The following is a 27,001-nucleotide window of genomic DNA, read 5'->3' as shown; positions in this document are numbered from 1 at the left end:
TATTATTATTATTATTATTTTGATTTCATCGCTTGTCTTCTTTTACGGCAGCACTGCTTTTCGCAAGTCGTGATCATGGTACATGTAATCTAGCCGAAGCGCACTCATTTCGTTTTTCCCCACGCGCACGGTGTCATCTCCTCGCGATTCAAACCAGTTGCTGCAAGTGAAGTCCGACTTCTAGTGCCGCATTCACTGCAAAGCACAGTGACTGTAGCGATAGGGCTACGCAGGGCTCGAGCTGTCATAGCCATTGGGTTGGATTTCACATACTCTAACGACTTACACGCAGTAAGGGAGCATCTCATAAGTTCGCATTTATTTTGCAAACGTAACGCATTTCGAATAGACTTTACCCCCCTACCTCCCCCCTCTATTCGAAAGTCTTGTCGCACATTTTCTGTGTTTATCTACTGTACACGTCCATGCCCCATACTGCTTATGTACATGTACATGGATATGAATGTTTTGCTAGAGCGGTCGTGAATGGCATACAGTAGTGCATGTACCGCATTTACTGAGTACAAGTACAATCAATGACATGTACACGCGCATAAACATAGTTCCTCCACAACATTATTGTTACTGTACTGCTGTAAACGCTGGCCAGGTACACGGTTTGATCAGGCTGGTGTAACATTTGACACCTCTGAGTAGCCTGCATGCATGCAGTGCAAGGGTTAGCTGATCTGCAAACACAGGTAGCTAGTATAGTACTACTAGTAGATTTCCACCTAAACACACTCATGTGCTGCAGGGATCTAGCACGGTAGTAGATTGTACAGTTCCAGAAAATGTGCGAACAGTCATTTTTCTATTCGAAAAGGGCGCTACCCCCCTACCCCCGTTTCGAAATGCGTTACGTTTAGAAACAAAATGCGAACTTATGAGATGCTCCCTAATACGACTCCCTGATTATGTAGACTACCGCAAAGCCGTTTAGTTTGCCATCTCGTCACCCAACGACGTCGTTGCGTAGGCGCTAGGTCACAAGCACACAGACGTGACAGTCGCAGTTGCATGCAGTTTGCGGTCACATAATCGTCTACGACCTACATGTACATCGTCCTTGCATGCTATGCTGCAAGCCATGGCATGGCCCATCGGCCCGGCGCCAGTTGAAGTAGAACGGATTTTCGTGGGGAAGAGATCGTGACATTGACAATGTTGGCAGTGAGGGTTGAAGCCAGGGAGTAGAATAAACACTGCGTTTTACTAGGAAGGGTGTTTTTATTGACCGCATAAAAGAGGATGCAAAGAAAGAAAAGCACTCATGCATTGCACCCAGGAGGCAAAAATGAACTCAATCCCTAGCAAAGGCTCGATGAGGTATTTTACTACTCCCCGGTCGAAACAGACTGGTATTAAAATATCTGATACAGTCCTGTAGTCCTCTACAGGGTCTCAAGGACAACATGCAACAGCTTCTTCCAGTGCTGGATTTTAGTGCTTGAACCTTTTATGCATAAAAAAATCTCAGATTTTGAGTTTTTTGCACTCCATACATAATTTTACTTTCATTATTTTATTGGTTTGGTGAGCTGAGACTCCCATGATACATGTATATCGATAGGTATCCAGCAGGGAGTCGTAAAATACCCGTATTTTACGACTCCCTGGTATCCAGCTCTGGAGAATCCGTAAACGCGTACGTGGGTGATCCACGTAAAGTGGATGAAGGGCACCCACGTTGCAATGTTGTGTTTAGTCACACGGAACAAACAAAAGCATGAAGCTAAAGGCCAAAACCTGGTCAAAGACGAAGCTACCCCGGCCTAAGAAGCTCATCCAATATTTTGATTTCGTGCTTCGGAAACTTCTTCAGCTGAGCACCCTCACAGCTCGCACAATGCGCTCCATTCTGATTTTCACCCACGTTCTGGCGGAACGTGGGTGAGCCTCCATACACGGTACATGTATGTCGTGAATCAGAAAACGTCTGTACGTGGGTCACTGAGTATCACGTGGTACACCCACGTAAAGTACCCACGGATTACGTGGGACTAAACCTCCCTAGTACAGTCAGTATCGCGTTGGTGTTTGATTTTGAGCATTTTATCACTATAAGCGATATATTACTATGACCGATACTGCATGCAATGTATGCGAGTGAGGTGTCAAACGACTCAGCGCGCCGTGCACATACGCACTACATACATGTACAATGTCATGTAGCTGGCTGTAGCTCCGGACACACAAAATCAGGATTTCCTCATGATGGAGGCATATTTTGGCAACTTGTACAAGCAAAACTCACCAAACAACACTCACTGGACAAGTTCTTCACGAAGAGGTAACACCCTGTTCTCCTCTGACATGCTTGATTTCACATCAATCACTATAACCGATGCAAAAAATAGTGTAATAGACGTCTTTTGAAATATGAATTTGATCACTATAGGCGATATATTACTATAAACGATTATTACTATACGCGATAACTGTGTATACTTAGTTATGGCAAATGAAAATGAATTTGAGAAATTGATCACTATATCCGGTATATTACTATAGCCGCCAACCTTATAGGCGATACGGACTGTATCTCATTGAAACGTTTTTGCAAAACAATGATGTAGCTAATCAAAGGAAAAAGCATTTCCATCAGTTCTAACAACATGCACGATGAGCTAGGCAACAAAGCATAGCGCAGGGCCCTGAGCTTCCAAGCTCTCTCGTTTGGTGTTTGTTTGTTTGTTTGTTTGTTTGTTTGTGTCACGGCTGGAGCTATCCCGTATCTGTCCCGTATCTGTCCCGTATCTGTGACTACAAAGGCTCTACAGGATTGTACATAACAGCTGTCCACAATATTTGCGGGCTCCTGTATCTGTCCCGTACCGTACCAATATTCGCCGTATTATGTATACGACTCCCTGATGTAGAGGGAGATTTGGAAAAAAATAGGGAGACGAGGAGGAAATTAAATTAGAATAGACGCCGAATAGGTGATAGGATGCGTCAGCATAAACATACTTTGGAAGAGAGATCCCGTCGTGTCAAAATAAGCGTGAACGAGCGATTCAGCGCCGGTCACAGGAAACGTCGGAAGAGAGATCCCGTCGACTCCAGAACGCCCGTGATCGGCAGAGTCCGCCGGTCCCAGGCAACGTCAGGACAGAAATCCCGTTGAGTCCAGAACGCCCGTGATCGGCACAGTCTAAGCCGGTCCCAGGAAACGTCAGGACAGACATCCCGTCAAGTCCAGAACGCCCGTGATCGGCAGAGTCAGCGCCGGTCCCAGTAAACGTCAGGACAGACATCCCGTCGACGCGCAGAAAAACTAAATCTGCAGCCTAGCGCCTCTTTTGCCGTCGGACAGGATACGTATTTTAGGAGACTGTAAAGTTGTGTAATGTCCAATTTTCGACGTGAGCAGCAGGTCACTCGCGTTGATTTTTCGACGTGCGAGCCAAATAACGCGAGCTGAACTTTCGCATCGCAGACCACGCGCAGAAAAACTAAATCTACAGCCTCTTTTGCCGTCGGACAGGATACGTATTTTAGGAGACTGTAAAGTTATGTAATGTGCTATCCACAGGCAACCATGCATTCGGCGTCGTCATTGGCTCAACAGGTCAATGTACATGTATTACTACAAAAAGACCAGAAAATCCGATTACTGTATTAAAATCAACTAATTTTCGCTGGCGATTTAATTTCGCTGATTTCGCCGCTTGGTACCAACCGGCCAAAGTAAATCGCAGGCCAAAGTGTGTCATATAGGCAAATGATGCATGATTGAGCAATGGATGCATGTGAGAGCAAAAATACCTATCGATTTCAAATTTGACGTGAGATTGCGCGTCACGTCGGAAATAACGTGCATCTTAACCTCTCTAATAGAGAGGTTTCTCTTTCTCATCGGCCAAAATTTGTTGATTTACAGTGTAAGGAGATAAAAAGAAAAGAAGGAGCAAACCAAAAGTAGATGATTATTAGAGAAATAACAATCCGCAATAAATTCTGCAAATACTTTTGCCTATTAAACTCATAATATTCAAACCGATTGAAACGTTTTTGCAATACAGTGATGTGGCCAATCAACGGAAAAAGACATTTCCATCAGTTCTTATAACATGTACGATGAGCTAGGCAAAAAAGCATAAAAGCATAGCGTAGGGCCCTGAGCTTCCAAGCTCTCTCGTTACAGTTTACTACAGGTATAGTATTAGTAGGTCCCCTGGACAGAATGACATGACATTGCTGCCAACAGCAACCTGCTTCATGGATTAATGAATAATGACGCAGCAAGCTACAGCACTATACTGTAGAGTGCGGAAGAGCGATCAGGCTAGAAATTCACCAAGCACAGCATACCAAAGCGTGACTCGAATGCGCATAGACTGCTGTACATGACAACATAAGAACAGTCTAGACCAGGAGGCTGACCCCCCCCCCCCCCTGTTCTTCGGTACCCAATAGTACCGTATGCCACGACAAAACGCAGCAGTGCACACAGCAACAGGCCACGAGGGAGCAGATCGTCTGACGTCAGCGAAATACGGAAAGCGTGAACTACGCCACGAAGAAGAACTGCAATCAAGTCAATGACACACTACAACAATCGGTTTAAAAGGAAAAAAACACACACACACAATTGTCCTGAAAACGAGACAGGCATAGATGCAAGAATCAGCAGGAGTAACAACAATGGGAGGCTTGCTTATGCTTGTAAAGACATGGCTGTGCTGGAAAGTCCACAGTACTCATGTAGTATTGCTCAGCGTGACACCATTGTAAGATTGTCGATAAGAAATTTTACTCATCGGAACTTAGATAAGAAGAAAGAATAATCTCAAGCGGAAAACAATGCAGCTACTCAAACTAGCGTTACTTTTAATTTCGACACACACACACACACACACGGATGTGCACACACACACACACACACACACACACACACACACGCACACACCAAGAAGCACTCGAACAAGGTGAGAAAAGAGCGGCCGGGGAAGAAGATAAGAAACGGGCACCTGGTAGAGAATTTGACAATTGTGTGAATGAGCATGGAGTGGCCGGCACCACTGAAGTGAAGATCACGATAAAAAAACACGCGCACGTGGAATAAGTAGAACAGACGAGACAAACATGTTGGAGCAGCACTCACAAGCATTGGTGGCTGGCAGCATGCCGGTCGTGATCAACCGATAGTACAGTCGTGACATGACTCGGCAACACAGAGCTCTGCTGCTGCTGCTGCTGCCTGCTGTTGCTGCTGCAGTAGTTAAGTTACAGTTTGAGGGTTGCATGTAAAACACCTGGCAGCAGCTTGAGCCGATACACTCGGGGAGCTGTCATCGGCACAGGAGAGAGGGCATGAGGGCAAGGTGAGGGTTCCCGAGCTACACGTTTTGAAACACGCACGCACAGGCATGCATACGCACACGTACACATGGGCACGCATGCACATACATGCATGCGCAAAGGACATTGTCAGGCCATTACGCGGCAGCACAGCTCATTTCGGCCGATCACCGTTGATAGCTGCTGCTCCTGGATTGCTAGTCACTAGCAATGGTGGTGGTGATGTGTGGCGTACATGCCCTGCACCCACCCCAGTCACTCCTTGCTGTGTACGCAATGGTGCCGAGGGGAGTGGTGGTGGTTTGCTGACGGCAGCACTGGTGGCTGTCACAGAACCGGACGAAGACGGCTTGCTCATCATCCACGGATGTATCAGATGTTGAGCATGCTGCTGCTGTTGTTGTTGATGCTGCTGCTGCTGTTGTTGTTGATGTTGCTGCTGCTGCTGTTGTTGATGTTGTTGATGTTGCTGCTGCTGTTGTTGTTGATGTTGTTGTTGCTGAGAGGTACCGATACCAGCTGCTTGCACACTAATGGCCGTGGGCTGGTAGAGCATGCGGATCTGGCCACTTAGCATGGCAGAGCCAGCAGCTGGTGCAGCAGCCGCTGGTGAGGCGCTCTCATGAGACCTAGCTGCTTGTGCGGCGGCAACGGCTGCTGCAGGCGCGGCGGTGGCGGATGCAGCGGCATTACCAGCAGCGGCAGCAGGATAGACACCGGAGTAGGGCATGAACATGGTGTGCTGCACGTTCATACCCGGGTGAACAAAACCGGGGGCCGGTGGCGGCTGGTGGAAGTGATAGGTGGCCGAGTTAGCCGATCGAGGAGCAGCCGTAGCGGCGGCGGCAGTGGCTGAGGTGGCTGCACCGGCAGTGGATGGTGTGCTTGCCGTGTTAGCAGCACTGCCGTGACTCGACACGGTGTCCTGTGCAGCTTTGACATGCTCTGTTGACGCCATGGTCACAGTAGCACCGGTGGTGGCGGACTGCAAATGCACAACGGCCGGTCTGGACGGGGGTCTCTGATGCGACGCTCCGGCTGCTGCCGCCCCTGGTGGCATTGGCTCTCCAGTGAGCGATGCCGCTGTTGCCGATATTGCCTTGTGTGCTGGTGCTGGCGAGTGTGGTCGCTGAGCTGGTTTTGGCGCAGTCGTACTGCTACCCACACCGACACTAGAGGCAGCAGCCAGTGCCGGCATGCCTGGATGATGTTGCTGACCAGCGCCTGGAGAGGAGGATGCATGCTGCTGCTGTGGCGCAAGCTGGTGCTGATGCTGTGACGCATGCTGGCGTACTGGAACAGTTGCCGTTGCTACTGGTGCTGGCGCTGTGGCAGACGCTCTAACTTCAAGTTTCGGAGACCGAGAAACCGCAGGCGAGTCCTGGGCTTGTTTTTTCAGCTGCTGCTGCCGCTGTTGCTGCTGTTGATGTTGATGCTGCAGGAGCTGTTGTTGCTGAAGTTGAATCTGCTGTTGCTGGTGAAGAATTTGCTGTTGTTGTTGCTGTTGTTGTTGTTGCTGCTGCTGCTGCCGTTGCTGCTGCTGCTGTTGTTGATGCTGCTGTTGCAATTGCTGGGGTGTTGCTGTCGCGGACTGATGCTGTTGAACACGATGTGACGGTGGCGGCTGCTGTGAATGATGTTGCTGCTGTTGCTGTTGCTGGGCATGCTGAGAAGATCGCTGTCCTGATTGCAAGTGTTGCTGTTGCTGATGATGATGTAATTGCGTGTGGTCTAAATGCTCGTGTAATGATCTGTCGTCCACATCCTGAACCTCCTCACCTTCCGACTGAGAAGCAGAGGACTGGGAGTCGCTAGCACCGTCCCCGTCGGCCTCCTCCTCCATGTGCTGCATGTGATCCGGCATAGCCGATCCGAGAGTAGGCACCGCATCACCACCACCGACAACGATCTCCTGCGCAACGCCCAGCTCTCTCGGCACGCCACCACCGCCGTGCTGCTGCTGTATATGATTATGGTGCAGATGGTGCTGCGGGTGATGCGCGTGATGCGAGATGACCTCCTGGCGACGGCGGCCACGCTTGCCGGGAGAGAAGAGACTGTGGTGTTTGCGCTTCCTGCCCAGCAGATCACCGCCGCCGCCGGAGACAGTCAGTGATTGTGAGCCGCCTATGCGCTCCTTCTCAAGACGGCGCATCTAAGAGGGGAAAGAGAGAGAGAGAGAGAGAGAGAGAGAGAGAGAGAGAGAGAGAGACAGAGAGAGTGTGTGTGACAACAGACAAGCACGCACACACGCACACACACACACACACACACACACACACACACACACATACGCGCACACCAACGCAGAAAAAGAGGAAATTTACGATACAGACGACTGTACATTCGAATGTAAGTATTAGTAAGAAGTAAAGTTCACACATCCGCGCTACCATTGGCTGAGTGTGTTGAATGTCGAACGTCGAATAAAAAAAATTAAAAAATTCACGGTTCGCGTTATACTCGGCTAGAGGCCAAGTTTTCCGCATCCGTACGAACGCCACCACGCTTCAAGGATCAAGGCGCAGATGCAGCTCCGAAGTCGAATTAACACTGACACAAGCTGGGAACTTTGTTTAATGTAGGGGTGAAACAATTATACCGAATATTCGAATACTCGTTTGGATTTTTCGAATATAATCGTACTCGGAATAAATCAGAGTACTCGCTCATACATGGTACATACATTTACCACAGAAGTCTGCAGTTTCAGAGCAGCAGTCAGCAGATATTGATGTGCAGACTGTGTGGTGAACATTAGTTCACAAGTAGAGAGAGCCCAAATGACCCACCAACCAATACACCCGAGAAAAGAACTGCCAATCGGTTCAATCAGGGTTGTATCATGTGATTTTTGAGGCGGTTGGTGTACGATTTTTAGGATATCAAGAATACTCGAATACTCGAATATTCGATCGGAGAAAATCAGAGTACTCGAACTCGGGATCTCAGTGCCAACTGTCACCCCTAGTTTAATGTTATCATTACATTCCACGAGATAATCTCTAACCTTCTGCCGTTTGTTCTGAAACCAGTTGTGAACTTGCAGCACAGTCAATCCTAGGTCGGTGCTCAGGCGATTCTGTGCCTACAGGAGAAAATCAGACAGCAAAGCAGCGGGCATAGAGTGGAACTCACTTAGCATGTGCATGCACTCTGATACAAGGTGCTCTGGTTTAGTACGGACATTTCCCAAAGCAGGGGTGTAGTCATCCATACCGAAGTAGGTTAGGATACGAACTGCAGTACCTCGACCAGGGGGAGGGGGGGGGGGGCACTTTCCTGCCGTTCATGGGGGGGGGGGGGGTACGTCTTACAAGAGATCCACATTTATGCCCTAACGTGAGCGAGCAGATGCATGAAAATACGTGAAGCTCAACCACACACTGCGGCATGCTGGCTTGAAAAAGTGCAAAAGACTACAGAACACAGACAGCAACCATCACAACCCCCCCCCCCCCCCCCAAAGGGCCATATTAGCAGAGAAGCTGATGGCGCCAAATGCAAACAGGAAAGATGCAAGAGAGGAGAGTAAAAGCATACAACCCCACAAACCCCAAACATTCGAACACACACAAGTCACACTTTCAAGTTACAAATTAAAATGCGTACGTACCTCTTTGTCCGGGAACATCTCTTCTTCAAAGAAATCCTGAAGCACTTGGCGCTGTGCATCGGACAGTGTAGCCCTAGGCCGCCGCTCTGCCACGTTGTATGCGCCGTCTTGTCCAGCACCCACGTCTCTGCCGGCCATCATGCCCGCAGACTGATGGTGGGACTCGTGCGGAGGTGACGACGACAAAGACAGGTCCAATGTGGTTGCGGCGGAGGCTGCTGCTGCTGCTGCCGCCGCTGCACTATTGCGACTCGACAAGATTCCACCGCCGTACAGGGACGCACTGATCGCAAGCTGCTCTTCCTTACCGCTGCCGCCCATGGCCGCCGGACTGCTTGCGCGTACGTGCTCACGCTTCACGGCCAGTGCATGGCTGTCCAGGGCGGGCATGACGACGGGGGCGGACGCACGATTGCCACCTCGGCCGCCCCTTCCTCGCCCAGTGCCGGTGGTGCCTGCCCCGCCGCGACCAAACCGGCCACGACCACCGCCATGTATATCTGTGGGTGGGTGGGTGGGTGTGTGGGAGAGAGAGAGAGAGAGGAGAGAGAGAGAGAGAGAGAGAGAGAGAGAGAGAGAGAGAGAGAGAGAGAGAGAGAGAGAGACAGAGAGACAGAGAGAGACAGCAAGACAGAGAGTGAGGCAGAGAGATAACAATGAGTAAAGCGGCAGGATAGCGAGTGCACTATAAAATACACACCGCAGAGTTGGACAGGTTACTCCACGGCAGGACCATCATGTTAAGAGGCATTTGCCCTACCAGTGTGATTTATATTTTTTATTTCTTTACGTCAAACGCAACCCTACCTATGAGTGATGAAGGAAAAAGAAGCTTGGACAATGAATTGGTACTCAGGAAAACTCCGGTCTACACCACACGACTAGCTAGAGGACAGTTGCAGGTGGTGACATACCTGCAGGCGCGTAGCCCGCATGCGGCACAGGGGGCACGTGCAGCCCCCTAATTTTTTGACTTGGATTCAGCATGCACATAATGACTATGAATGACATGCACCAGCCATCCTACACATATGCGGGATCGTGCACCCACCCCCCCCCCCCCCCTAAAAGGGGATCAGCTACGCCCCTTACCTCGCTTCATCGGTGAGCCGGACAGGCTGCCAGGTCGCGGGGACGATGCGGACGACGACGAGAGCGTTGCACTGCCGCTTCCCCGCACACCACGCTGCGACGACGATGGGGCGTTGACGGCACGGTCGTAGTCAGCCGGACAGTAGAGTCGCCGTTTGTAGATACGATACTGGGCACCGGTGGCTATAGGCTGTTGACAGGCGGTGCACTTGACACAGTGGTGGTGGAAGATTGCCAAACTGTCGTCATCGTTGCTCATGGGCAGGTCGCACACCAAGTCGGTGGAGCCCAATGTCTGCCCACAGCCAGCGCACGTCAATGCCTCCAGGAAGAGCCTGCACACGCGGACGCAATATGATACGCAAAGGCACATACACACACACGCGCGCGCGCACAAAGTCAAACACACACAGAACGTGAAAATGACATGGTGGAAAGGGAGATGCGATCCCAGTGGCCGATGCGCTGGCGCTCTACCCGTACACATCACCGCACAAAACTCAAAGCATGGATAGTCCACACATACACCACATTTCCATGCTGCGTACGCTTGCCGTACACTACGCTGGCATACGGCGCTGCAAATAGCAAAACAGTATGCCAGACAAAGTCAGTTACACACGTGTGTGTACACAAGCCAGACAAAGTCAGCTACACACGCGTGCACACAAAAGGCAGACGACAACCAGCCTTACCTGGTGTAATCCTGCGAGCAGTAGAGCTTCGAGCCGCGCTGGTACACGCGCTTGCCCTCGTCACAGCGCTGCCGATACACGTCGATCTGGCACACACTGCAGAGCGTGCAGCGACGATGGTAGCAGGCTATTGGTTGTCTCGCGGCACTGCCGTCCACCGCTGCTGTTGTGCTGCCAGTGGCAGCTGTCATGGAGTTGCTACCGTCGGCACTGGCATCGCTTCCCATGCTGCCATCAACACCGGTGATGACGTTTGATGCGCTGGCACTGGTGCGGACAATGGCGCCGACCGATGGCATTGTCTGATGTATCACAATGATGTTCTACGCATAGGGAAGAGAGCAAGTGAGAGCAAGTGAGAGTGAGAGAGAGTAAGTAAGTGAGGCACATACACACACACAGAGACGTAGCTGGTTCCCCTCGGGGGGGGGGGGGCACGGCCGTATATTTGTAGGATGGCTGTTGCTGATGGCTGTTCATGGTCATTTTGTACATGCTGAACCTAAATCGAAATGTTTGCGGGGGGGGGGGGGGGGGGGGGAGATGCACATGTCCCTCATGCTCCATGCGGGCTACGCACCTGCACACAGGATGTCCATCGATTTCTAAAATACAACAAAACACTATTATAGACTACCTCTTCCAGGATGATCTGGTTGCATGCCTTGCAGAAGTGCTGACGACTAGCTGGAGTAGGCCTGGACTGCACAGGCTCTGCAATAGCACCATGCGACACAGCTGTGCCTGATCGTGCAGTACCCTGTGCAACGTCAGTCGCATACCGGAGAGCGGAGGGAGATGCAGCCCGACCAGCCAGGGCTGCACCACCCTGATCGAGCTTCAAGATCGACTTCTCCGTGCGGCTGATGTTGGAGGCGGCGGGCACGCTGACGGATCCCATCGCGAGGTGAGCGTGGTGTTGATAGTGTAGGTCAGCATGAATGGTAGCAACAGCGCTCGGATTAGAGCCATGAGTTGTGGACGACAACGATGCCGGAACGGCGGAAGTGTGACCGGCGGTGATGGATTTGGGACTGTCCGGCGCCGCGGCTAGCTCCACCGTGGAGTCACGCAGGGACGGTGCGGGCACTGCCATAGATGACATGGCTGCTGCTGGCGGTGGTGGGGAGGACGACACACCAGCTGAACAGACTACTGCTGTCGCTGCTGATGCTGCTGCTGCTGTAGGCAACACAGGGACACACACGAAAGAGAACAGACAGGGTGTTGGATATGGATACATTTACCAGGCATTCGAGTATCCACACATCCTCACCATGCTCCCAATGGTCCCTGGGCTACAACAACTAAACAATTAAAGTAAAAGAGCAATGACAAAGATCAGTTGTGCACTCATAACCACATTGTATAAAACAATTAAAATGAAACAATTCCAGAACGTTTTCTCGTGACTATCATCAGTGGAACATCGTCACATAGTAAGAATCACTAAAACAACCAGTTATATAGCTAGAATATGAAAAGAAGCGTGAGAATGCAGCACAGCTAGCGGTTATGCATAACGCGTGTAATAAAATAAATAAATAATATTCGCGGGATCCGCGTCGGCATCGCTTGAATGTTCAGAAACACACAAACTAGCCTTCGCATCCGCAGGCCACCACTATGCCTATAAACCTTAGTGGCGAATGCAGACCTCACAAGTGAGTCAGGGGAGAGGAGGTTAGTCTCTCAACCAATCGGGCGTGTAACGGCCCATAACCCTGTAAACTGCATCCTTGTTATTCTCACTCCGAGCTGTGAGTACCCAGTTGACCGTGGGTGTCGGCGCAGTTCAGCACACGTAAAAAGTCTTTTTACACGCTCCCTGCTACCAGCGCGGGTCTTGAACTCGGGACCTCATGATAACGCGTGTACAGTGTGAAATTATGCAGTGGACCTGAGAATGGTAGCAGTAGATGAATGTGGCAGCTGTGAGTGCGTGTGGACAAAACTGGTGAGTGCGCATCATTTGAAAAGGGTGAGTGCTACAACATTTTCTTTTTGCTTACATAGCACAGGGTCATGATTTAAAAAAACAAAACGTTAGGCTAGCATCTATTATAACATCTGTAATCACGTTGTAATAGACCCATTGCGTAATGACGTAATTTGTACCATAAACACCCTTCACAGCCACCTGGGGGGGGGGGGGGGGGGGGGGTCTTCTGGGGTGTCGAACAGTGCACTCCTGATCCCAGCATGCTCACAACCATTACTCATGCATTCCATATTTGGCTGTGAAGGGTGTTTACGGTACAAATGACGTCATTACGCAATGGGTCCATTGGGGGAAGGACCTGAGCAATATTCTGAAAAGAAATCTAGAAAAGCTCCAGCCAAATTTGAAATATTTCAAAAATACCATGCGTCTATTTTTGAAGAAGGGCTGAGGCTTCCTGCAGCTTCATCTGTGAAAAGAATTCGGGTGGACACACCCATTCCCATAGCGCTGCACATCACATCCGAACCAGTTCCGTTATTTTTACAACGTTTCGGCACTTGGCCATCGTCAGTTATTACCGAAACGTTGTAAAAATAACGGAACTGGTTCGGATGTGATGTGCAGCGCTATGGGAATGGGTGTGTCCACCCGAATTCTTTTCACCATGCGTCTATATTTTTGAAATGGACTATAGCTCCAAGGGAGATAGATGGTGGAGTGGGTGGAGTGGGTGGGATAAAACCAAACTTTGCCGCCCATAATGGTCTGGGCATCGCTGGTGGGCATGAGTACCAGGGCCGCACCGGAGTAGAGTAGAGAAGATAAAGAGAGCGCATGAAGAAGGTGTGGACAGAGAGTGTACTGTGTAGGCACTTGAACTGATAAAACCGCTACAACTACAACAATATAGTGCCAGCTGGTTGCTAAGTGCAACTGTTCCATTAACTTCACAGGCAGATTTTATTACAGTTTTAGTATTATTATTATTCCAGGTGGCATCGTCTGTGCAGCATGCACTGTGGTACGGACAATCCAACCCACCAAAACACACACACACATACACACACACGCACAATGCCCCAACGTTACTTCCCAAGAGCACACATAACCCTGAATTAGGAGTGGGACGGATAGGGGACAATCACATCAGATCAAACGACACGGATCACTTAGCAAGAAAGTGCCAACACTGCAGCATCCTTACATAACCACACACACAGGAACAACCTCTTATCACTCAGACCCTTAACAAATCACTAGCACATCTCATTACCCGTACTGGACTTATGCAGTTACATTTCGCAGGTATGCAATTTCATCACACCATCAATGGGCAAACAGTACAAGCCTTTCACACAACTGCAAATCTGTATTGCCAGAACTACACAAGCTGTCCAGCAATAAAGCGCTTTCAAATATCTTGTGATGCAACTTAATTTGTGCAGAAAGTGATTACCGTAGTTCCGCGCATATAAGCCCATGGGCTCATATGTGAAATAATGCAGTTTTGGGATAAAATATCCAGTAAAACATGTTCGTTTCTTAGCCCATGGGCCAATATTCGAATTTTGAAGGTTCACGAAAAAGTACAAGTCCGTGCTCATAGTGGGCCTACAATACTCTACTGGTAAACTGCACTGACCTGCTGTACCATGGTAGGAAGAGTCCACATTGTGAAAAATTCTTGTTGACACGCGAGTTGCATTAATTTTGTGTTTGTTTATTAGCCCATGGGCTTATATACGGAGGTGGGCTTATATCCGGCTATAGGCCCGTGGGCTTATATGCGCGGAATTACGGTCTGTCATGTGGACAGTAGAACCAACACGGCCGACTTTATGTGACCCATAGATGCAGGAATTTAGTGGAGTTGGAAGCACCATGACTGTCCTGTATGGTCCCGTGACAGATGTGAAACCGCCCTATAGGAAATGATCAATGAAAATCTTGAATCTTGACTTGAAGATACGAAATAAATCCTGCAAACTCGATGGCAGCAACGCCCAAGATTCAGGCAGGCATTTTAGTTTACGCTAATGAAGAATATTATTTTACGTGCACTGCGTGAAGGAAACAGCCGAGGAAGGAACCCCAGCACAGCCTACCATAGCAGACACGTCTCAGTCTGTCACGAACACCAGCTGTATTCAAGGCAGGGCTCGTAGCAAAACACTCGCGCAGAATTTCTGGAGGTTTCCACGCTCGCTTCGGTGCTTTTCAGAGACACCTTACATGTGACCAGATACATGTGTTAAGTCCCGGCTACATGCCTATTGCGCATTGCCAAATATGGAAGGTATGAGTAATGCATGTGAGTACATTGGGATCAGCATTGAATCAGCAATGCACTGTTCAACACCCCAGACGACCATGCCCAGGTGGCTGTGTACATGTGTGGGGTGTTCATGGTACAAATAATTACGTCATTGTGCAATGGGCTTATTCCCAAATATGGCATTGTGCTGCCTTGGCAAGAGAGATCTTCCGCTTTCTGTTACAGGAACGCTGCGCGAAGAATTCCGTGATCAATCTTCGCGTCCCCGGAACGTATCAGAAACCTGTTCTGCTCTACGCTCACGCAAAGAATTTGCATTGCGTGCTAGGAATTTCTCGTAAAATGTGACAGCTTTCTCGGAAGTTTGAATGATACACAGAAGATCTGCACGCATTTTCTTTACGTGTGCCGCAACGTACAGAACTTCTCTGCGTAGAAATCTGAACCCAAAACACGGGAACCTATAGACTCTAACCCAGACACCTGTTCTCTACAAATAGGTGATTTCTCTGCGTTCCACGTAGAGCAGAACCTCTCTATTTGTAATATGCGCGAGTGACGATAAGACGAGGGTTCCATGGCAACTACCACAACTACACATCACGTTATGTACCACTAAACCAGCTAATGCTAAGTCTGGTGAGGCACTGTAAACCCATTGCCTCTCAAGTTTCAAATCAGAACCTATACATGAGTATGACAACAGCTATTATTTCCATAAAAATTCACGCGTACGCTGCAAAATGTCACACAATGCCACACTAATATTCTCATACAACCAAAGTATCACCGTTGGACCTTTGGAGAGCCCAGCGCCTTACAGAGCATCATGCCCAGGGTACAATCCTTTACAGCCTGCCCTACATGTACAAACACTAGAGTGTAACCATTGTAGCTACAAAGTGTGATACAGTACAATCATGTACAAGATTTACCAGGTCATGACATATTATTGCCAATATTGGACAGGATTTACGAGGTCGTGACTCAGTATTGGCCCAGAACAGCAAAGTCACTATGTCTATGATCCAGATTCCAGAATACAAGACACCACAACGTACTGTAGTTGAAGAATGGGCCACCATTCCAACAATCCAAACGAATAACAACTGCACCCACACCATTCACTGGGACTCTGGGAGACAAGGATTTCGCAATAACCATCAATGGCTATGAACTTATGACAGATAATAATAATGTCACACATGCGGAAGAGTAGTGCATTCACATGGTAGTCTTCACTTGACTCGATTCACTGCCATACAACTAGTAGTAAACACTGGCGATAACTCCAATAGTTACCAAATAATTGTAGTACCATTCTACTCACACGGAAAACTACTGCATGCCTAGCGAGAGACTAGCAGACTAGCGGGCGCTTCACTTCAACAGACAACAAGACAAACGCCCGATTTACACAATCATGCTATTTCGCCCGCACACAGCTGCAAACACAGCGATCACCCAGAACAGAACAGAAAACTCGCAACAGCTGAGTGCGCATTCACGGGTCTGTGACCACAAGAAATAAACATCACACCTTGAAAATAAAAAATAAAATAAGAAAACGGTCGACACGATCAACTAAAGATTCAACCACAATCGTCGTGTCGACGGCTGATAGCTTATGTTTACTGCCAGTTTGAACGAGGCGAATTCGTTGAGACGATAAGGAACCGCTTGTCTGTGGCGAGCCAACGCTAGCGACGACCAATGTAACGGAGGCCACGACACAGGAAGAGCGGAAGTCAGACGATGCTCGAACAAGTCCAACGCGCAGAAACGCACGATAAAACCGAGTACAATCACATGTACCCCCACATTCATCCACAATCAGTCACGCACAAACCTCAAGCCCAGCACAAGTATTGTAGCGATCTCAAACAGCTCAGGAATGGATCGTTAGCAAAACCGGGAACATTCAACAGGCAAACATTCCCCAATGACCGACAGCACAACCGAGGCAGAAAAGAGACTAGAAACGATCGATAGGATCCTCGGCGAAGCTCACACCAATACGGTCAACGAAACACCAAAAGCAAACTTGGAGCCGTCGAGCGAAATCCGCAGCCCAACAGACCACGAGTCCATTTCAATTTGCGGGGGCGATACGCACAATTTCAATATTGAAATAAAGCAAAACAATTTGACCCCACATGTACGAAGACAATATTCCACATTGACGACCCGCGGGGGACATCCACAGCGTGCCAGGGGTAACAACATCAATGTTTACCTGTGAAATCAGATGGCTGGTCGTCTGGGTCAGTAGCCGCACCAGCACCAATGGTAGAGAAGGACTCTTTTGGCGTACTGCTCTTACCGCCGATCTGCCGAGCAAAGTTGCCCGAGTTGCTAGAATCGTGTATTTCCAGCTGCTGTAGGCGCTGCGGAGGACGTTGGACAGCAGGCAGGGTCAGGGCTGCGAGAAACTGCTGTTTCGCAGCGCCGCGTGTGACTCTGACGCGAGCAGCAGGGTCCGGGTAGAGATGCGCTTGCTCCTGGCTTGGTGTTGAACCCATCCAGCTGTGGTATTCCCGTCATAAAAAGTTTGCACTAAAGACGAGCAGTTGCGCTCACAGTGGCAACGACGTTCCAGTCGTCATTCATCTCCGTCACGACCGCTGCCCTTGGCATGGTGTCGCGCTTCTCGCCCAGTGAAATGCTGTCGACACTCGACAGTCTCGACGACACGCAGGAAAGTAGGCTAGGCTGAGTAGAGCTGACGAGTGGAGCGCATCGGCATTCCGCGCCTAGCTAGCATTAATTTTTATGGATCAGAGTCAAAACGATCACCCCAACTTCCCAAGTGATCACTGCACCACACCTGACGCTGAATCAGTGAATGCATGCCGTGCGCTAGTAGTGTTCATGTTTTTTTTACTGTGAGTCACGTGGGACTAGACAGCAGACTAGACAGTAGACTACAAGTACAGACCAGTACACGTAGAATAGGCAGCTACATCTGAATCCCATTGAAACACAATACTACAGTCATGAAGATCTACATGATTGTAATTAATTTTGTAGTACTACTACTAGTAGTAGTTAGTTCATGACTCTAGCCCATAATTATGCATACTGACTTCATGTCGACAGCCCCATTAACCCTTTGAGGCCCATAGTACGGATATATCCGTACCAGTGTACAGTGCATACTTTTCAAAGCGCAACCTGGCGTAACTCGGCCGTCCCTTGACCAAATCGGACAATCGAAAGGGCTATCGACATTAGAATTGTCTCAGCTATCGGCTCGAAAAAACCCGAAAGCGATCCGAGTTCGGAGAGCGGAGATACGAGACTCGAACTAAATTCGCTCAGCAGAGTCAACTCGAGCGCGTGCATTTTGAACTCGTTTTTAGGGGTTTTCCCTGACTCGCGGCCCACGCAGCTACAGATAGTTCACGTCATCGCAAAGGCATGTTTCTCAGCTCTCCAGTAAAAAAATTTGAGCGATCTGCGATGCAATTTGTGGAAATGGCAGAGAATTTGAGTTGGGCGCTCGCAATGCTGGCTTTGGAGAGCCGTATCGCGCTGCGGCGCTGGTTCTGTGGATCGAGTGATGTATTGCTGGCTATCGCTGTGTTCCTCTGGCCAAGAGCTTTGCAGAAAGCCTAAGATCACCAAAATCGGCCAAAGGACACCAAAGTTACGACCAGATAAGTACCCGGGCTCGCGTATGCAGTGCATTTCTTGAAATAATTATGGGCCCTAAAGGGTTAAACTCTTGATGGTAGATGTATATCTGTGCACAGCATGGCTCCTGACCTAAGGTCGTAAGGAGTAAGGTCACTTCACACTTGTGTTGGGACAAGTGTGTGTGTGTTCAGTGTTGTGGTGCTGATTGCTACAAGTACAGTAAACAGCGTCAAGGTGACCACTGACTCTGATAAGACAAGCACCTGTCCAAGAGGACCACTACATTCTACAACCAGGAACAAGGCATGCTATTCTCAGTCAAATAACCCTGGATAAGGAGGCCACCTGGTTACAAAGACCACGTTTTGAAGGCCCCTAGACTAGCTAGAGCGGTCGTCTTAGACAGGTTTCACTGCACAAGTAACCAGGGCTAACACAACACCCATGGCCATACTGAAGTACGTTTGGATGGTCGCAAGACCCGGGCTCTGCCAACAGTGGATGGTTGTAGGCACCGGCGGATTATGCCGGCAGAACTTTGAAATTGGCAGAATTCAGTACTTTTTCTGGTAAGTTTCATGCATGTTTGGTATGTGGATAAAGAAATGGAGCAGAATTCGAGGAATTGCCCGCCATAAGGTTTGTATGGTTCTGCCAATTTCACTGCTTTTCGAGCAGAATCTGCCACCTTTTCAAGCAGAATCCGCCAATGCCTAGATGGTTGTAGGTTAGTGTTTTGAAACACAGTGCCGTCATGGTGGTCAGTAAGATAGTAACATGCTGTCAACCAACAACTACTATTATAAACACTACAGTCCATTCAGAAAAAGATGACCGCTGGCTCTGGAGAGCTCCTGGGTTTGGCGATTTTGTGGTACACTGTGCAGTGCCGCGAGATTCGAAACTTGAAAAAGGGGCCAAAAAAGGTGCCTCAACTGGGGTTCGAACCGCAAATGTACTGTTATGCAAGTGGAGTGCACGGCCTGGATTTTCATGGTTTTTCCCCAATTCAGTGCTTCGGGGGCAAAACCTGGCCGAAATCCTATTCTTGTTATGGCTTGCTCTTTGGAGAAATGGACTTCAAAAACACAATTGGAAGAGCATTCCATGGGGATTGCCAAAAGAATTGTGACGAAAACTCAAATTTGACCCGTTTATGGCCAAAAGCTAGGATAATATTATCATCTTTTTCTGAATCAGTGAATGGACTGTAGTTGTGCAGTAGATCTACACACACCATGTGGGGTGCTCAACTCTCCATGCTCCATTACATTCTAGCCAGGATCACCCCTGGCCCTAGTAGTACTAGTAATAGTAAGGTGTGCATACATGTATACCGGTACATGTGATCACAGCGCTATGCAGCAAGGAAGTAATTAGTTAGTTTACTACTAAAAAAAAGAAAGAAGAAAAATGCCCCCCCCCCCCCCACACACACACTTGTATTTCTAGGGTGAGAGCCACTAGTTTTGGGAGAAGAGTTGTGACAGAAGTTGTGTAATACTTCTGACAAGAGTTTTCTTCTGAAGAATGTGCTAATGCCACGTGGAGCTACAGTGCTAGTGGTAGATGCTCAGCGCAGCACTTCAAAGCAAAAATAGTTTGTGCCATCAGCTGCCAAAACTAGAGCCAGCTGTCATCAAGAAAGGAGCCAGTGTAGTGCAGCCTGAATGATGGCCTTTCTGCACCTGTCAGTCAGTCCAAACTAAAGACTTCAACTTGAAGTCAGTCAGCCTGCATGGCTTTTAAAAATACACTGTCATTCACTCGCTGTCTTTATACATGAATTAAATTATTCCCGTAGCTATGCAGAAGACGTTACTTCAGTAACGTCTGGCGCTAGCCAGGGTCCACACAGCTTTAATTTGGTGTTTGTTTGTGTGTTTGTTTGTTTGTGTCACGCCTGGCGCTATCCCGTATCTGTCCTGTACTGTACCGTACCAGCAAAGACAGCTGGCCACAATATTTTTGTTTGTTTGTGCCATCGACATGTCTGGCGCTATCCTGTACCTGTCCCGTACCATCAAGAGTACGGTACCATGAAGGGAATGAGTATATATGCGAAGTGTATCGGGGGAATGCATTCAGTGCAGTAACATTTTGTGTGGATTTGTGTGCGAGGCCGAGATCCCACTAGCAGGCTGGCTGGGCCGCCTGTCGACCAGCCCGGGAATCGCATGTACGCCGATACCATAATAATTATAACGTATATACAGTCATGTAGATGTATAGCAGGGAGTCATAATATGTAAACGACTCCCTGCTGTATGGGGAGATTTTCTGGAAAGAAATACGAAGTAGGGAGACGAGTAAATGCAATCAGAATGGATGTTAGTTGCCGTCAGTATAGTAATGATAAGAAGAAGAACGCCCGTGATCGGCAGAGTCAGCGCCGGTCCCAGGAAACGTCAGGACAGACATCCCGTCCACTTCAGAACGCCCGTGATCGGCAGGGTCAGCTATGCAGAAGGCGTTACTTCAGTATCTCATTGAAACGTTTTTGCAATACAATGATGTAGCTAATCAAAGGAAAAAGCATTTTCATCAGTTCTAACAACATGCACGATGAGCTAGGCAACAAGCATAGCGCAGGGCCCTGAGCTTCAAAGCTCTCTCGTTTTACAGCACTGACTCACAAGCTGGGCTGTATCCAGTGTATATGTGTGTGGGTGGGTGTCAGTGACTGTATGCTGTATTCAGCACTGTCAGTGTCAGTGTGAATGATTAATGTCGTGGGTTCCGCTCCTGTAATCTGCTGATGCCATTGCCAGTGATTGCACAAAGCTAGCTCCACCAGGATTGCAGGAATACCTCACACTGACAGTGCCCGTGCTGTATGCATACACATACATACAGTCACTGACACACACACGTACACTGGATACAGCCCAGCTTGTGAGTCAGTGCTGTAAAATAATTTGATTTATGTATAAAGACAGCCAGTGAGTGACAGTGTATTTTTCGTAATCATTCATGCTCGCCTTTTCTTTCTTTTTCCGGTTGCACCCTTCACTCAAACTAATGAATGCCTATTCTTTTTTTTCTTATGCTTGCCTACTGCTCAATTACTACTTTGAAGTACATTATGCAGGCCGAGATTCACTGTACTTGTAAAGACTGGATTCTAGTGCCCAAGTCCACTGGGTATACATTAGGCCTACAAGTAATCTACCAGTATACATTGTAGTATTTGCCAAACCCTTTTTCTCAGGTAAGTGTACCGGTAGAGCCCCATTCTCTAGGAGATATCTACATCTGCTCTGTTTCAATGTCCAGCATAAGCGAACCTGTGGATCAAGCATAACCGCTTGGTTGACGCTGCCGTGGGAATGCGTATCATAATAATAATACTAATAATAAGTTTACCGGTACCGAAATTTTCATTGCGTTTTATTTTAGGTAAAAATTGTCAGCACCGAAGTACCAAAATATAACACCACCGAAAATGTCTGCTTGTACAGTACGTGTAGCGGGCTACGAGAGCAAAGTGGACCGTGGTGCATACTGTGCACTAAACTCACGTGGACAAGGAAAATATCGTCCATGCGTTGTATGGCATACATACATGTATATTGCACACATACAAATTGTTCTTGGTGAGTCCAACCATATGCAGCAGAACGTATGAACAGGAACAGGAACCGCAGAAGCAAGGGTACTCGGGTACCCGGTCTCCTAGGTTTGTAGGTTGCGGATTTGAGTTTCCGCTGAAGCGGCAGTTCGACTTTCCGTCAATTGCAATGGTATTCTCCACCAGCAATTCCGTATCTCCCAGGTGCATGTGCGACCAGGCCCAAACTTGGGCCAAAACAAATCGATAGATAACAGCCTACATACATGTACAAGTGCGGACACATAAGGAGTAATCCGCACGCAGTCCCCATTTGGGAACACTTTTGAACCTTTCGTGGGCGACACATTATGCGATGAGCACGGGCGCGCGCGGGTGCTATGACAGACCAATGAAAACCACAGTAAAACCTGTAACTAAAGACCACCGTGACTAGCCACCAGCCTGGTACTACAGTAAAACCTGTAACTAAAGACCACCGTGACTAGCGCCAGCCTGGTGCTACAGTAAAACCTGTAACTAAAGACCACCGTGACTAGCGACCAGCCTGGTGCTACAGACCACTTCGCCAGGCACGGACGGTCCCATGGTTGTGCGGTGCAAACCTCTTAACTAAGGACCACCTGCCACTAAAGACGGCTTTCTCTGGCCCCAACGGGTGGTCGTTAGTCACAGGTTTTACTGCAGTTGTATGTAAGACAATCACGCACAATGTGTACACAGGTCTGCACAATGTGTACACAGGTCTGCACAATGTATGGTGCGCCGCCGCCTTTATACCAAGTGTTGGATTGCATAACGTTACATGTACACTACAATTATGTACTACGGTCAGACCTCGCTTATCCGGTCCTCTTTTAGCCGGATCTAAGGGGAATTTGATCAAGGCTGTCAAGTGCGTTACGATGTACAACAACGTGGAAGATCAGACTCAATGTGTTGGATTGTGCACACTGTTATCCCGCACTGGCATGTACCGGTATAGTGTACAGCAGTGCATGCGTCGGTTCAATATCGTATTTCGTTGCATACGCTTCACAGGCAGAAAATCGACTGGGGGCGGCAATTAGAGAGGGGCGGCAATTAGAGAGGGGGCGGCAATTAGAGAGGGGCGGCAATTAGAGAGGGGGCGGCAATTAGAGAGGGGGCGGCAATTAGAGAGGGGGCGGCAATTAGAGAGAGGGGGCGGCAATTAGAGAGGGGGCGGATCAACGGTGCTTTACGGTATAATGTGAGTCTATTGGTATACACGAGCATTCCCCTGACTACACAACCAATAACTCTTGAAAGTTGGCACTGAGATCCCGAGTTCGAGTACTCTGATTTTCTACGATCGAATATTCGAGTATTCGTGTATCCTTCATCTCTTGAAAATTGCACACCAAGGGCCTTAAAATCACATGATACAACCCTGATTGAACCGAGTAGAAGTCATGTTTCTCAGGGATATTAGTTGGTGGGTCATTTGGGCTCTCTCTACTCGTGAACAAATGTTCACCACACACTCTGCACAACAATTATATCTGCCGACTGCTGCTCTGAAACTGCAGATTTCTGTGGTATATACCCGTACCATCTATGAACGAGTACTCTGATTTATTCCGAGTACGATTATTTTTGAAATAACCTCGCGAGTATTCGAGTATTCGGTATAATTGTTTCACCCCTACTCTTGATGAAATAACACTGTTTTTTTGGTCTGATGACCAGTTAACGCCCATAGACAGTCATACGCTTGACCTCGCGAGGAACGAGTCCCTACAAGACGACTCATCCGGTTTTGCAAAAACAGGAACAGAGTCAACAACGGAAGACAACAAACAAAGTTCTCCCAGTTCAGGGTGACGACGCGCGCGTTGGTCACAGTTGCTCTTTCTCAACCAAGACCAATTAATAATTATTAATAATTTTTGAAATGCTTTGGGTACGATGAACAGCGTGATGTTTTGTGATTTCCACGCTCACGGCGTAAAGCCTCTATCACCAGAAGTGACCTGCTCACAGCATGCAGGCAACTCAGAACAGATCACGGATCATGATCTCGGATGGAAACCACGAAGCGAAGAATGAGAGCCACAGCTTGTATGGGTCATGGCCGGGGGGCGACAGAAGTACACCTCGGCGGGATACGCAAAAGGTGTGTCACAAGGACGTGCCACGAAAGCTAACCGGTTCGTGCCCCGAAGGGATACCCAAGGTGCCAAGCAATCTCCGTTCTACATTGACGGTGTGACGGAGTGACCAGTACATGACAGGAAGCTAAACCAGAAGAGCCTCCACAGCACAACCCAAGTTTCAAAGAAGGTTGAGGAAAATCCCATCAAGCTCAGCTATTTCTTGAGATGATTATAAAATGAAAATTGTTACAAATTATCACTTACCCGCCGATTTCTTTCGAAGTGCTTCGATCTTGCCATTCGTCTCTGCATTCGCCGATTTGTGGTCTAGACTACCTTCTCCGGTGGAAGACATTCGTCAAAGACACCATTAATTTACCAAAATATCAGAAATTTCTTTTCTTCGTCAACAAATTGATAACAATCTCACATCGAAAATGATGAACACAAACAGTCACCATACCATGTAGATCTACCAGACTGCAGAGCTGGAGATCGACAAAAAAGGTGCAAGCGCGGGATATCCGTGATCTCGTCAATCGATCGACGTGACAAACAAGGGAGGCTCGTACAAACCACCTGTACCGTACGGTCTGTACTCTGCCTCTGGTCTGTACGGCAGTTAACCGTTACTCTCAGGTGGGTTTTTTTTAGAGTTCCAAGCAGGGAGTAGGTATTGTACTACTCCCTGGTTCCAAGCAGGGAGTAGTACAATACAATACCTATTGTACTACTCCCTATTTCCAAGCCTCTTGTACGGGCAAAATAAACACAAGTGCAAGGTCAACAGCTTAGTACCGAGAGAAAATGAGCTGAAATGGCTGTGAAAACAGACTTATACGGAGGAAGCTACAATGGCTGTGAAAACCAGGGAGTATTGTAGTACAAAAAAGGTATTGTACTACTCCCTGGTGAAAACAGTCCAATAAGGAGGGAGCTAAAATGGCTGTGAAGACAGTCTACAAAATGCCTAGCAAGGCGAGCCTCAGCCTGGACCGTGGACGAGGTCGACAGGCAGGGGGGGGGGGGGGGGGTGGTTTCATTGCCGATGATTGTGTGACAAAATTATCACAATCATGATTGCACGATTGAGTGAGGCCATTCAACGCATGGCCGAGCACACAAGCACGAGACCTCGAGACGAGAGGTCTTCGCGCGAGGGCAGAGGCCAGATACGTTACCGTTGTACTTCGAATAATGTATGACTATGAGACGACAGAGTATATTATCAAGAGTCCATAAACAAAATGCACTCTTGGTATTATGTGACGCCTATCCAGTGCTGCCAAATAATTTTCGCCCCAAATCGGACACCCTTCACCGGCTGCAGCGCTGGCCACATGGTGCGAATTTTTCTCCTCGGCAATTATTTTTTTACAGAGAATTCAAAATATCGCCATGAAAATTCGCTTCGTTGCCATGGTAACCCCGGAGTTGTCATGAATTTTGTAATGATGAGTGACTAGTGACGTAGTGTGGTCGCACACTGACTCTGTACAGACTGTCAGTGTACATAGTGTGCATGCCATCCAGCCTGATCCAGGCATGTAACTAAATTGTTACGTCTTTGCACTTCCACAGCCAAGCGCTAGCCTTTTTAGATGCAAATGTACAGTGATTTTTGCCTTCAGTTGCGCTGAAAAGTGAAAGTACAGGACTTCTGCATAGGAAAGTAATGATCTCCGACATTTTGGCTGCTTTTCGGACGTTTCCCTTTTCGGACCGGTTTTCGGAAGAGCCTTCTGTTACAGACACTTGCACATGAATTCACAATTATTATTGTATTTGCTCGTTCGAATTTATTTGTATTTTGTTTCTCTCACCTTTCACTATTCCCGAGTTGATCACGTACGTGCGTGCTCCACTCTGCTGCAGTTAGAGGCAGCTACTCTACATGCAGTCGAGTCGATTCTATTGTGTATCTGCATGTCTCCTTGATAATACCTGTCCAACTCTAAATAACTAGAATTAAATTCCTTCTCTCTTCTCTCTCGCTTCTTCTCTTCGATTTATTTATTTTCGCTTCTCTCATGATCAGTTACTTTTGTTTTGTTTGTACTTTGTACGCTATCGCTCTATCTGCATGACGCGATGCAGTTTATGGATGTGGTCACTCCTTGGGGCGCCGTGCCTGCACCTTTGGGGCGCAGTGCACCGGATGCGCAGTGACCTCTACGATGTACGCCAGAGCTAGGCATTTTTTGGCTGCGTGTTTCCTTTTGCGCTGGCAGCTTTTCTGTTTGAGGCTACATGTACGCGTGTCGCGCTTTGCCTTTCAGAAGTCTTTGAGTTTCAGTTTTATTCCACTTTGTAAAGAACAAGAACAAGTAATGGTTCGAAGGAAGTCTTGTCTACCATGGCCACAGGGCCGCAACATGGTCCTTCGAGCCGGATGAGCAGTTCTAAAGAAATATACAGTCTTCAGATTACAGAAACACAGCAATGTTGCTGCGAAATCGTAGAGGTAAGGGCGAAACGGATATGGCCGATGTCGCCGAGCAGGCTGCTGAGCTGGAGTTGCCAGCATCCCCTGCCTCACTCGCCTCATCGATGAGATCGTCCTCCTCCGTTAAACGGCAAAAAGCGGAGGCCAATTTGGAGATGGCACGACGTTTGATGGCAATTGAGGAGGCGGATGCGCAAGAACGACTGGACAGGCAGAGGCGTTTGCTTGAATTGGAGTTGGAGGCGCGCCATGCCCAAATCGAGAACACCTCGTCCTCTCGTTCGCGACGATCGTCTCG

General features: G+C 48.4%; 1 protein-coding gene across 3 annotated transcripts; it reads right to left on the bottom strand.

Annotated features, from left to right (window-relative positions):
• Nucleotides 1-4,486: 4,486 nt before the first annotated feature.
• Nucleotides 4,487-17,689, bottom strand: LOC135829774 (uncharacterized). 3 transcript variants are annotated; one of them, XM_065342157.1, is made up of 7 exons: nucleotides 17,167-17,689; nucleotides 11,348-11,892; nucleotides 10,711-11,033; nucleotides 10,016-10,350; nucleotides 8,924-9,423; nucleotides 8,318-8,395; nucleotides 4,487-7,462 (listed from the first exon to the last, which is right to left on the bottom strand). In XM_065342157.1, the coding sequence occupies exons 1-7, from the start codon at nucleotides 17,450-17,452 to the stop codon at nucleotides 5,462-5,464; spliced, it is 4,068 nt and encodes a 1,355-aa protein (XP_065198229.1). In that variant the 5' UTR covers nucleotides 17,453-17,689; the 3' UTR covers nucleotides 4,487-5,461. The 3 variants fall into 3 exon arrangements, with proteins under 3 accessions (XP_065198229.1, XP_065198231.1, XP_065198230.1); XM_065342159.1 differs by having other exon boundaries at nucleotides 11,348-11,886; XM_065342158.1 differs by having other exon boundaries at nucleotides 11,348-11,889; nucleotides 17,167-17,688.
• Between the last annotated feature and the right edge of the window lie 9,312 nt (nucleotides 17,690-27,001).

Source organism: Sycon ciliatum, chromosome 13, assembly GCF_964019385.1.
Source record: "Sycon ciliatum chromosome 13, ocSycCili1.1, whole genome shotgun sequence".
NCBI classification, from domain to species: domain Eukaryota; kingdom Metazoa; phylum Porifera; class Calcarea; order Leucosolenida; family Sycettidae; genus Sycon; species Sycon ciliatum.
This window is presented reverse-complemented; position numbering and strand designations above follow the sequence as displayed.